The 12543-nt window shown below is 41.9% G+C and overlaps 1 protein-coding gene across 10 annotated transcripts in view; it reads right to left on the minus strand.

The window, feature by feature from the left end:
* kiaa1217 (KIAA1217 ortholog) overlaps nucleotides 1-12543 on the minus strand; it is an 88505-nt gene that overhangs the window by 4456 nt on the left and 71506 nt on the right. For 5 of the 10 annotated variants that reach the window (XM_080489829.1, XM_080489831.1, XM_080489832.1 and 2 more), the window contains 12 exons: nucleotides 11078-11182; nucleotides 10522-10571; nucleotides 8304-8443; nucleotides 7962-8137; nucleotides 5342-5472; nucleotides 4245-4392; nucleotides 2872-3361; nucleotides 2525-2723; nucleotides 2156-2436; nucleotides 1817-1972; nucleotides 1346-1468; nucleotides 17-97 (listed from right to left, as the gene is read on the minus strand). In XM_080489829.1, the coding sequence (XP_080345955.1) occupies nucleotides 17-97; nucleotides 1346-1468; nucleotides 1817-1972; nucleotides 2156-2436; nucleotides 2525-2723; nucleotides 2872-3361; nucleotides 4245-4392; nucleotides 5342-5472; nucleotides 7962-8137; nucleotides 8304-8443; nucleotides 10522-10571; nucleotides 11078-11182 (2080 nt within the window). The remainder of the gene's footprint in view (nucleotides 1-16; nucleotides 98-1345; nucleotides 1469-1816; nucleotides 1973-2155; nucleotides 2437-2524; nucleotides 2724-2871; nucleotides 3362-4244; nucleotides 4393-5341; nucleotides 5473-7961; nucleotides 8138-8303; nucleotides 8444-10521; nucleotides 10572-11077; nucleotides 11183-12543) is intronic. The other 5 variants (XM_080489838.1, XM_080489835.1, XM_080489830.1 and 2 more) reach the window with 4 other exon arrangements.

Raw genomic sequence — 12543 nt, forward strand, 5'->3', positions numbered from 1 at the left:
CAAAAGTCACACCAACCCCTTGGCTCTGTCGTAGAGTAGTGTTCCCATTTTCATCAGTGTCGGGATCTTTATCCTCTCGAATGGGCTCTGAGTTCTGCTAGGACAGTTTGTGAGGGAATAATATTACTGTGCAACTGGTGTGCCATGCGGCAGTTAATTAACTATATATATATATATATATATATATATATATATATATATATATATATAAATATATATATATTCCATTGTATCTCATATATATTGAAAGCTACATATTGCATGCAGAGCAAATTAATACATTGGATTTCCAAGAGCTAAGACTATAATCCACTTTAATTTATAATTGCTACATCAGCTGAAGATTTAAGTTATTCAAAGCCAAATGCTGTCCATTCAGCCTTTCTCTTCAACGCATGCCAAAACTGATCATATTTTCTTACTGGTTTGCAATGTTTTTATGTAAAATTACTTTTTCACCACGGATAAAATAACATCACTTTTGTTTCAATTAAATAAATTAGACTGGAGGTTTCAGAAGCATTGCCAAAGGCACAGTTTTGTTGGATTGGTTTCAGTAACTGCAAGCTTACCTTGAGAGTACAACCTCTAATTTATTACAGTCCAAGACAGCTCATACTTGGCTTTATACTGGTAAAATCACATCAGATGGTGAAATCATGTTAAATGTGTTTATGTCTGTCACAATCTTAAAGAGCTGTGCTGGTTACAAAGGTGTAAAGCGAGGGAAAGCAAAACTCAAGGGGAGTGGAAAAGAGAAAAAAAAAAGGGAAAAGTATTTCCTTTGAAAAGTATAAGGGAGAGGAGCATGCAAAATGGCCTTTAGTGACCTTAAGTGAACCAAGTCTGCAAAAATACTTTGTGTCCACAAAAGTGAGCTCTTTTCCATGGCGTTTGTCCATGTCTCGATTTAATGAATACTTATTCTGTTGATTTTTAATGGGAAATGTCATTAAAGAAAGACACAACACGGTGTAAGTGCCTGTAAGATACAGTGCTGATGCCTTTATTGATTTGTAGAGAAGGACAAGTGATAATCAAATCAAAGCACATCATTGTCTGGGTTAAACATATCAAAGACACAGCATCTATTTAGAGGCTTAACTTTATGCAGACTTAATCCGGGGAAAATATCCAAGCTGTGATACTCAGCAGAATCAAAAGAGGGAGGAAACAACGAGGCAGCGAGGAAAGGAGCTTTTGTGGAGGGAGCTGCTACAGGTTTCTCTCGAGCCAAAGCAAGAGTGCGGAAGTTGCAGGAGGGTTAGGACACAGGCATCGATTGACTCAAACAGTGGTCAGAGGCAGGCAGTTAGCTGGGCAGCTTCACGGCGACATATTTTACCTTTCTCTCTTTGAGAGGCAATAGAGCCCCTGATCTTAGTTCTCTGATTTGTGGTTCAATTCGAGAGGTGGGCTCTACCAAATTTTTCAGCCCTACATCCTTAACTGTGCACTTCTGGAAAACCTGAAGAGTGGAGAAAAGCGCGGGGAGGGGGGGGCATGGTGACAAAGATTTTGAGGAGGGAAGAAGTTGGAGTATCACACAGTTGTCCAAGCTCCTATGAAACAAATGTGGTAAAGCGCCAAAGTGATAACTCCTTCGTCATCCGTCAGTACCCATATCTTTGCCTCTTCTGAGAAAAGTCAATCACCACAGGAGGAAATGACAAAGTCAACCCACACCCACACGGCAGAAATCAATGAGAATCCAGCAAAGCTCACGTCCACCAATTTGCATTTGCACCCATATTTGAAGGAGTGCGTGTGTCTGTGTGCTTGCGTGTGTGTGTGTGTGTGTGTACGCGCATCTAACCTGGAGCTCTGCCATGATCTTGTCTCCTTCATCCTCTTCTTCTCTGGTGACCGCAGCAGTGACAGGCGGAGGAGTAGCGGGCTTGGCCTTGGCCTCTGGCGTTACCTTGGTGGGCTTGGGTTGAGGAGAGGGAGGTTTAGCCTCCTCTTCACCCTCCTGTGAAGATTCATCGTCATGCTTTAATAAAGGCTCACAAAGTCAATCACAGGTAGCACAGCTTTGATACAGAAAAAAAAAGAAGGAAAAAAAAAAACAGCTGTGAAATGGACAAGAACATCCAGAGGAGTTTGAGTACAGTTTAGCATAAACAAAAGAATACCCGGCTCCTTCCACACTGACCTGAGCTGAGACGGACTCCTTCCTGCTGGTGTACACCACCTCGCCAGATCGTGTTGTGGTCATGCCTGAGCTGGAGTAAGTTTTCCTTGGCGGAGGTGGCGGAGGTGGGGACTTTCTCGCCTTGTCTGACCCCTGTCTGACTAAACTCTCAGAGGCTGCTGGCTTGTTGGCAGTTTTGAGGGGTTTGTCCACTGCTGGCTTGGCAGGTTTCTCCATCAGAGGCTTCGGGGGTTTCTCTGGGACTTTCCTGGCTTGTTTCTCGGAGGGCGACTGGGGCTCCACTGTCAGGCAGAACAATTAAATGTTAAGAGTGATAAAACAAAACAGTCAGTGTTGTGTATTTCAGTGACATGTCTGTTTGATTAGTACCCGATGGTGTTTCGCCAGGGTTGTGCACTTCCTGTTGTTGTACAACAGTATCGGGAGGTGGTGCTGCATTTTCTTGCACCTCCAGATTTGGAATTCCCTTCATCATATTGGCCTGGGCCTCCTGGAGATACTTCTCAAACTCTCTTCCGTCATATTGACCCATGTTTTGCCTCCTCTCTTCCCACTCCTTCTCTGCTGCCTAATCATTGCAGATTGACAACAAGATTTCAACACAAATAAAATGACAAAAGCACAACAGAAATCAGGAGTTTACACTGTAGGGTGAGATTTTTACGATCACCACAAGAGTATTTCAAGACTTACAAAAAGAGGGTGATTATATATACCTCGATGGACATAGCTCTGTTTTTGTTCTTGTCCTGACTGTTCTGGAGCTCCTCTATGACAAGACCCTGGCCGGCAGTGCCATTGCCATTATTCACCGAGTTCCCCTGAGCCTTCTTAAGTCGGGTTGGACTCTGTGGATTAGAGGCTGCCCCTTTCGGAGACTCCCGGCCTTGGCTCTTGCTCATGTTGGGACTGGCGACCTGAGTGGGGCTGGGGGTGAGTGGAGGACTTGGCTGAGCTGTTAAGGCCGCAGACTGCTGGGACTGCTGCATCTGGACCGGGGCGCTCTGGACATGATGAATGACCACTGGGGAGGAAGGCATCACCTCGGACCTGATGGTGGAGCTCTGAGGCTCCAGTGGAGCCGAGGCGGAGCTTGACGCTGAGGGAGATTCTGCATGTGCCTCTCCTGCCGCTGCAGCAGAGCTGCTTTCCAAGGAGACATTTATGGAAGCGTCAAGGCCTTTCTGAGAAGGTTCTGTTGCACTCCTTCAAAAGAGAGAAAACAATCAGCATGTCGTATCACATAGGCGTAAAGGCAATCACTCACAACCATACCTTTGAACAAGTTTTGAGTGGGAAGTTCCAATTTATATTTTTGGAGCCCTTTCAATAAAATAACACTTTAATGCTTAACAATAAATATTTGTATCTATGACTTTTGGAATCTAAAGTCTGAGAGAATGGGTACATATAAAAATATTACACCATCATAACAAAGTTAATTGTCAGTTTAAAGTATTTCATAAGATCAGAAGTTTTTACTCGTAAATTTAAATGTTTCATAATTGCTGTACTTCTGAAGAATCAAACAAAACAATTTAGGAACAAGTTCAGTTTATGTGTAAAAGATGTAAAATATGAGCAGATTTCACTTCTTGTATTAAATGATGGGAAAATTGATCAAACATTTGAATTAAACGGACAAAAACGGGATCAATTGTTTGAGATGAAAGTAAAAAGACCATCTAAATCTATAATGCAATGTTTTATGATGTCGCATCAGGGTGTATTTTCTTGTAAAAGTTTTCCTGGAGGAAAAAATCCCAGTGAGTTTGAGACTTATGACATATCAAAATTGAAATACGTCTCTGCAGTGTCCACCAAATTAATTCAGTTATCGCTCCAGTGAAGGTGATGGAAGTGGCTGTGGCTGGATATGCACTCGTCTGTCCACATAGAACAACCTCTTTGAGGGGATGAAGGCAGGCTCGCCAGTGTAATCAAATGGTACAATCTCTCACATCACAGAGTCCAGTGAAGGAGCCCTGCAAAGCGCTTTTTGTTTTCATCTTCAGACACTCCAGCCCGTCTTCTCCTGATCCCGACTTTATCTCCACGGATTTCTTTTGCATCTTTGTTTTCAACATACCTTCTCAGACTGCTGAGTGTGTCGGTCAGGCTCTTGACCCTTTTCAGCATGCTGTCCAGTTTATGAGGCTCCTCCTTCAAAAACTTGACGGCCTCCACTTCCACCCTGAGCACAGCCCTCATTCTGGTCTGCAGGGCCGGAAATTCTCCTGAGAAAATAGAGACAATAACCTTTAATCCTTTTTCAATTAATTTATTTTTAACTAGCTGTAACCGTTTTTTTTTTTTTAATAGACACTTACATAGTCACTATAGTGGTAAAGTGTGAGAATACTATTCACACTGTTGAAAAATGGTGACATTATGACACCCCAAAAGTGAGACTTAAATGTATTGAACGGTAACACAAATGATTAATACTTTGCAATACAATATCAGTTCTCGACGCGGAAGGCTCAGTTTATCCACATTCCTTAAGCCACAGCTCATCAATTATCACAACTTTTCCAGAAATACTGTTGCAAAAACAAATTGATTCATGGAAATGATTTAACAGTCAGTGGTTTATCAATACCAACTGAGGTCCAGTGTAAACTTCAGTTTGATGTAAAGCCGATACATACTCTACAAGAGAGGACTTTGTTCTCCTGCAGGGCTGAGAAGGAAAGACATTTTTTCTTTTCTGGTTATAGAGCTCTAATAGTCACAGTGCAGAACTTCTTGTGTGGTGCCAAACAAATGTTTGGTTAGAAATATAAAGTGGGTATAATCGATGTGGGCAAGCCATCAAAACTCATTCGTTATTTCAGTCACCTTACAGGAACTTTGCTTTTTAATTTCTAATGAAGTATGAAATATCCCTTCCAAAACAAAGTTTGATCCTGTTATTTGCGCCTCGAGAAAACAAAGAAATGTCTCTGTTCTGGCAGAGTATGTATCCACTCTAAGCCCCACTTGAACCGGTGTAACAAGACAAATTTTACATTTATCTAGTAAGCATTGGATGATGAGGAGCTTTGTTCTGGCCCTCGAATTCGTCACCTGTCAGCAGTGAGCTCCAAACTCTGACCCTCCAGTCACAAATATACCACTAGACCACCACTTAAGAGAAAACAAGCCCGACGCGCCCAGGGGAAAGAACCATCGTCGTCGTCTTACCTTTGAGCCCTGCCAGAGATTCTCCCACCTTCCTCAGAGTTACCGCTCCCTCTTCCACATCCTTGAGGGTGACCACTCTGTGTGTGGCTGCTGAGTCGTTCTGGAGAGTGCCCACGTACTGCTCCAACTCACTGCGGGGACAATGGAAAGGACAAAATAATCATGAGCCGAAAAAGAAAATCTCTTTCAAAAAAACAAGCAATTCAATCACGCACAAAGTTACAATTGTAAAGTAAAGCAAGTTGAATGGAAGAAATAAGAAGAGGAATGTCATAAGGCATCTAATTACACTATAAAAACACTAGGGGGCAGAGCACAATCATTTATCACACAGACAACTTGAGTAAAGCCATAACAGAGATTGGGACCTTACACATTAAAAAGACAATTGTATGTAACATGCAAAACATGCCCATGAGATTGAGAATTAACTTTCTACTCAGCAGTTTGATTTCGTATCCACACTGTATTGTGACGTCTGGAGTGGAACTTATCCCAGAACCACAAATGTTGACATACTGAATGGCGGCTTATTTGTGAAACAGCACTTCCTAACATAGAAAACATATCACAGCTCTTCAGAGCTTCCAAGGAAGCTGGCGGTTCCGAGGGGAAATGTGTCGAAAGATAACATTGTGTGCAGTGTTGGATTGCATGAGGGGAACTCAAATGGTGTTTCATTGTGGCCAGGTACCCTTGAGAAAGAGTCTTTTAGAGAAGTCCCCGAATGGGAAGGCAAAAGAAAGGCAGTAAGGACACAGTGTGTCAAACGCTCTGCTGTGCCAAGACTCGGTGGTGGTGGAAATTATTGAAATTCCAGAGGAATGCTATAAAAATGGATCTTTCTTCCTTTTAAAATAAAAACAAATGACAAAAAATATAAACTAATTACATTTTGTGTCTCTTGAATAGAACAAGCTTGATTTATTTAACAATTTAAGAGAGCTTTTTTATTTAAAAATCACTGTAAAATCTTATATTTCCTTTCACACATATTACATTTCTGCTGTCAACTCAAACTGAGCATGCACATCCCCCAAAATGCAAATGTTTAAAAATATAGCCACTCACTACATATACATGCCACCAAAAAAATTGTTGACCAAACTAAAAATCAACTTTAAAAGTAGATCCAGACATATTACATCGAAAGAAATCGAAACTTTCAAAGTCGGACTAACACACATGGATAACGGTACTGAAAGTTCTTTTATTCCTGCATGCATACAGAGCAGCGGGACTAGACGAGGATGTTCTGCACATATGTCCGTGCTCCGCGCCACATCCTCACCCAGAGGTGGAACGGCGTGTACAAAGGTCAGCAGTCAGGAGCTCAAACAGAAGAAGCCACCTGCATGCCAACTGTAAACTTCTGGTCTGTGAGGTCAACTGGAAAGGGAACCATTACTGACCCGTTGGAGGAGTGCATATCACCACACATTTTTTGTGAATTTAAACAGAAAATCATATCCGTGGTTACTGTATGTATAAGACAACAGAGTAGCTTAGTTGAGCTGTGCATGTAAACGTACTTTGCTGAATTTACAAACTGACGTTCAAGTAAAGTAGCGGAACACTATCAGGATGAATAACTTTTTTTTTTGCTCTGGGGAAGCTTTGCATAGAATGATCAATGCTGTCCACTGACGACAGAAAATTCTATGAATTTGTATTCTTGATTCTTCAAGTAATCCTGTGTTGTTGTTTTTTTTTTCCTGTTGGCACCGGGTGTCCTAATTGGACGTACTGAGCAATTCTTATTATAAAATGTGACAGAATGCACTATTATACCTCCTGATAGATTTACTTCTCCCTATGAAAAGAAAGTTTTCACACCACATTCTCCCACTGGATTTAAAGCCAAGCAGCCCTAATTACAAGGCCTTATTTAAGGTGCCAGCAGCCGTGTTTTGCTGACTCACAAATGGCTGGATACCAAGGCTTACGGAGAGCTTAATCCAGCCCCACCGACTACTGCCTGTTCATTTCCCAGAATCCACGAACTGCTATCATTGTGTTTATTGCAGCAAATGTTCACCACTGTCGAGCAAGACAACGCGCTTTGACCTTGCCTGTAAACATCCAAATAAAAAGGATTCAATTACTGCTCCCTGTTGGCAAGATGAGGAGAGTGAATCAAAATAAGAGCAGGGTAGTGAGTAATTACTCCACAGTCGGGTCCATTGTTCTAGACTGCTGTCTCTAAAAGGCAGGCACTGCCTGCCTGTATAAACCTGTGGGCTGTAATTTGGAGGGGTGTTGGCTTGTCAAAGAGTTTAGCATAGAATAGTGCAGGTGAGCTGATAAAAAAATGAAGCCTTTTGGGGATTTCCTATAAATGGAAGCACCTTGACTTGCACTGCATGGGCATGAACCAAAATCCGCCTGAAACAAAATAATGAGGAGTAAATGTATAACCCAGGGAAAATGTACAGTGGTGAATACAAACCACCATGGCTTCTGGTTTAGCATAAATAAAGTAGAATTACTACTTCTTTCACTTTTTAGCTTTTAAGGGATACCAGTATTGTAGTGATCTCACCTCACAGCAACATTTCCTCTGAACTGTGTAAAGCAGCAGAGATGATGGATGGATGAATGGACATTTAAGCAGTCTTACCCAAGCTGCATGAGGACACACTCTTCCAGACCCAGGTACTTGTGCCTGTCCTCCTCAACTATATTTCTCTGCTTCTGTACAGGGTCCTCCAGACGACGCATGGACTCTGCAAGTTTAATACTGATTTCCTGCTCTGCCCGCTTCAGCTGTACTCGTAATGCCTCCTGGTTCTGGAGCTGAAGGGGAAGTACACAGTGGACAATCAAAGACCAAGACCGGCAAGTAAATATACACAGCTTGAAAAGTATCACAGAAATGTGCACTCTCTTACAAACCAACACACAGGTGGATATTAGAATGCACACAATGAACTCGATTAATTAAAGGAGTAAGAGGTCTTGCCTGCAGCTGTCTCATCTGATGGAGTTGCATCCTGAGGTCAGAAACATTCTTCCTGAACTGCAGGAGGTTGACTTTAAGAGGAACTGAGCTCTTCTCTGTTGGGGCTGCAGTACTCTTGGGAGCCAAGACCGGAGAACCGCCTGGGTCGAGAGAAAAAAAGAAAACAACGGTTGACAGAAAATACAACCCAGATAATACACAGAACAAGAGAAGTTCGCTAAATATATAAAGCGAAGGTTTGCAGTCATCATAAATTACAAAATGACATCTGCAATCACTGGGTTCTCGTGAAAAACGTATGGTTTTCCCTTTTAGTTGGAGTACAGTAAGTTCCTCTCCTGTCACCCTGTCTGACTTCACTCTGCAAATTATTGGTTATATTTTACATGTCTACATGTTTTCCAGCAATACACTGGTCTGTTTTTCTTTCCTAATGTTTAGTAATGATTTCTTAAAACTCTCCTGTGGAAAAATTTTCCTCCACGCACAATAAGCACTGATGTATTAGCACTCATATTAGCTGCACTTTTGAAATGCCTGTCAACTGCGATCAGCATTTTAAGTCACTGCCAGCGATGGAAAAGAGTTTGAAACCATGGCAACCAGTGGAGGCAATGTTTGTGGTTTGGGTGAAAGTCCCTAAACAGCAATAATTCAATTCAAACTGCAGTATGGGTTTTGACATTAATGACCCTTAGTTCTTTTCGGGACGCTTCTACAGTACCATACACAACACACACTCAATACAAAGTATATTTCATACCAGATCTGAAAACAAGCCTCACTTGAATACTTTTCAAAAATTCTATACATCGTTAATCTCAGTAGGAACATTTAGATTTGCCTACAAATTTTTTAATTCAATGTATCTGCTCGCGGTCCGATACCAAGTTTCTGTTCTGTGTTTAATTTTCCACATTTTCATTCATGTCATCACCCTCATTGGATTGCACTTGAAGCAAATCTAAAAAAAAAGAAAAGAAATTAAAACATTTTTTTTCCCTGCATGGCCAAATACTACAAGAGGAAAATATGTCCTACTTGTTAAATCCTATAGTTAAAGCTTGCTCTGCTCACATTGTTTCAGTTACGCTGCTATAGGTTTAGATAGCTAGGAGACCTTATTGATTGTGCTGAGCTTCTCTCCTTTTCTCACTCCTCATACATTCATGAGTCACCACTGCATGTCACCAACATTATCTGTTCGCTCCCGTCTGCATCTTCCTGCAGGATCTTTGACAGTGGAACTGGTAGTTAGTGCTTCCCTCCCCCATCAAGTCTGTTTGATGTCAACATGTTTGTGGGTTGCTCTCCGTCTCTGTCACATCCTTTTCTTTTATACTATCCTCTAACCCCGAGAGGTGCAGCAGAAAGCTACTACCTTTGAGTCTGTCTTCTGCAGCGGTGTCTTTAAAGGGTGCTTTCCATTTCACTGACGCCTATGCATGCTCATCTGAGATTGTTTGGGCACGACCTCTTCTTTTTTACTTCCAGACATCTATTCACGCTGTCTACTTTGCAGCTACCTGGACCAGACGTGCAGGTTATAGTGGACACTGTCATCTGTTAGGGCTGTGGGGAAACTGTCGCCGTGTGGTGACAATGAAGGCTTGCGAGGGATTAAGTAAGAAAAAATGGAGTGTCAGGATTTCTCATGTTTGATGTAGGAGTTGTCTGCTGAGATGAAAGAACACGCTGTGACTTTTCCGATGTTTGGACGATTCGCTCAAACGCGACATGACAAGTAAATCCCTCTGAAAGCTACATGCGAAACATGTCATCAGACATGAGATTAGACTTAAAGTTGCGAAAGGAGTGTTGTGTTTTCGGTCTGCCAGTGGTGACGATGCATATCTTTTTAGTAGAGCTAAATCTGGCCACAGACCGCTGCTGAGCACAGATTGGATCGCTGAATCACCCTGGCAGGCTTGCGGAGTAATAGCGTCGTCTTTTAAGTAGTGCTTGTGTTCGGCTCTGCTGGATCGCGCCTCTTAACTCCTATTAAACCGGATCTACCGGAGAAAGCATTGTGAGGAAATATGAAGCGATGACAAGCAAAGAAGCCCAACTTTGTTTTCCCTCCCTGCAGTGCTGCTCATTGCAGCCTGTTGACTGATACTAATGTGTGTGGGCTTGTCTGCTCAAGACATTATGACATTATAACTTTCGTTCTTTTAAAAGAAAAAAGTTGAGATCTCGAAAATGAACTGGTACTAACCTGAGCTGTGTGCACTGTGAGCTGGAGATGATGTCTTCGGTGGTCTATCACTACAGCCAGAGAGAAACCCATCAGAATAAGATTATGACAACAGAACAAGTCAAGTAAAAATGGGACACTTCGGAGTTACAGGTTTGTATTAGTAGGAACAAACAGATTAAAAATAAAGTATGATGGAAAAGACTGACAAACCAGAAAAGTTCAAATGATGTTAATGATGTTAACAAGCTTCATCGTAGCAATGAAACATACAAATTCACTGCATCCACAGACCTTTAGGCTCTCAAGTAAACATTAACACAAACTCAGCAGAGAAGATCAAAATGCAAAGAGTTGAAAGGCAGACACATAAACCATACATAGTGGCCATTTATCTAGAGCGCAAATAAGTTCAATATCAGATTCACAGTCAAGCTTATTTCCTCTTCACCAGACAGTATTAAACCTGAGGGTTTGATATGGCCATTATAGAGGATACACTTTATCGCTCCTGCACTAACCGAGTGGCCAGACTTTTCATTTCAGTCCCTGACTGTCCTATATCATGAATGCTTACCTTGGAGGCTCCTTGGTGCCACTAGTGTCTGGGCCCTTTAAAAGTGCATGCTGAACAAGACCAGTCAAGCTGGCAATCTGTTGCTCCATAGCCTTCATTCGCTCTCTGCAGAAACATCAGAAAATTCTGCTTTCAACACTGCGGCCTATTGGATCACAGCTGCCAGGTGAGCAAATGTCAGCTCAGAATGAAAATGAGGGAGCTCCTAACAGTGTAATTTTTTTTTTTTTTTTTTTTGAAATACCTGACCATGAATCTTTGTGTTATTTTCTTTGGTAATTAGAAAGAGGCGATTTTTTTTAAAAAAGTGTTTTGTAATTATGCCACTGAGTAAATATTGACTCCATTGAATTTACAACAGCAGCAACAGCTCTTCACAAAAAGACAAAGCTTGAGTTCAAATGGAATAAGCAAGATGGGTGACTCCAGACAAGAAAACAAGCCCAAAGGATGACACCCGAGGTGCTCAACTCATATTGTTTTTGTTTTTTCAGTGAGACAAGAGTAAACCACAAGTGGTGGCTGCCAAAAAGAGAGAGTGAAAGAACTATTTGAAAATTAGACTGCTTTCAGAAAGCCAAAACACCGGAGGGGTGGGCCGGGGAATCATACACTGAGACTGTTCAGGAAGCCTGGAGGCTGAAACAGAGAGCAACTTTTGTTTTAGGATGTGATCATTTATCTTGAGGGAGGATGTGGGAGCATGTTGAGGCCACAGGACGTACTGTGGGTTTTGCTCCACTATTGACAAAAGACAGACACAAGGACTATGTGAACCCAACAATGGTGAACCTCAGAATCACTGAGAACAGTTTACATACGTACTTACTTAAATTCTTTGCTCTTTTCTGTATTCCCAAGGTATTTCAAAATGGAGGAGTTTCCAGCTGCCCAGGTGGTCCTTCCTGATGTGTTTGACTGATTGGGCCTTTTCAAATACTTATTCAACTTGGTCAATATTTTCTTTGGTTTTTGAAACCCCCGGTAGCCCTCCTTTTCATTCTGCCCAGCTAAGTGGCAAGCAACCATTTTGTTCTCACATTTTTGTTTGTGTGCTCTCAGTCAGAGAAGACAAACCTATCCCAGGTACCCAGTGCTGGGCTTTCCAAACCGAAAAGATTCTGCCTCGGGAGTGTTTTGAAACAATGGTCACAGAGTAACAAGAAAATATACAGTGAGCTAAAAGAGCTTTAAGATGCGATCCTGTTTCATTGGTTGTAGCTCTGTCTGGGTTTACACACATTCTTACAGCTCATGAATTTGAACAGAGACTGTGAAAACAACGGTCAGATAAACACACACTGGCTGTACACACAAACCAGACTGCAGGATGATTATGTGCGTTTGTCTGGTGTACATATTGTGCACGTATTCAATTTGACGACAGAGAGAGGGCAGGTTATATTCTTGTCTTCAGCCATGGATGATGAAACAGAGTCAGAACCAGAGACAGAAAAACAGCAGCT

Source organism: Lipophrys pholis, assembly GCF_963383615.2.
Source record: "Lipophrys pholis genome assembly, chromosome: 20".
Taxonomy (NCBI): Eukaryota; Metazoa; Chordata; class Actinopteri; order Blenniiformes; family Blenniidae; genus Lipophrys; species Lipophrys pholis.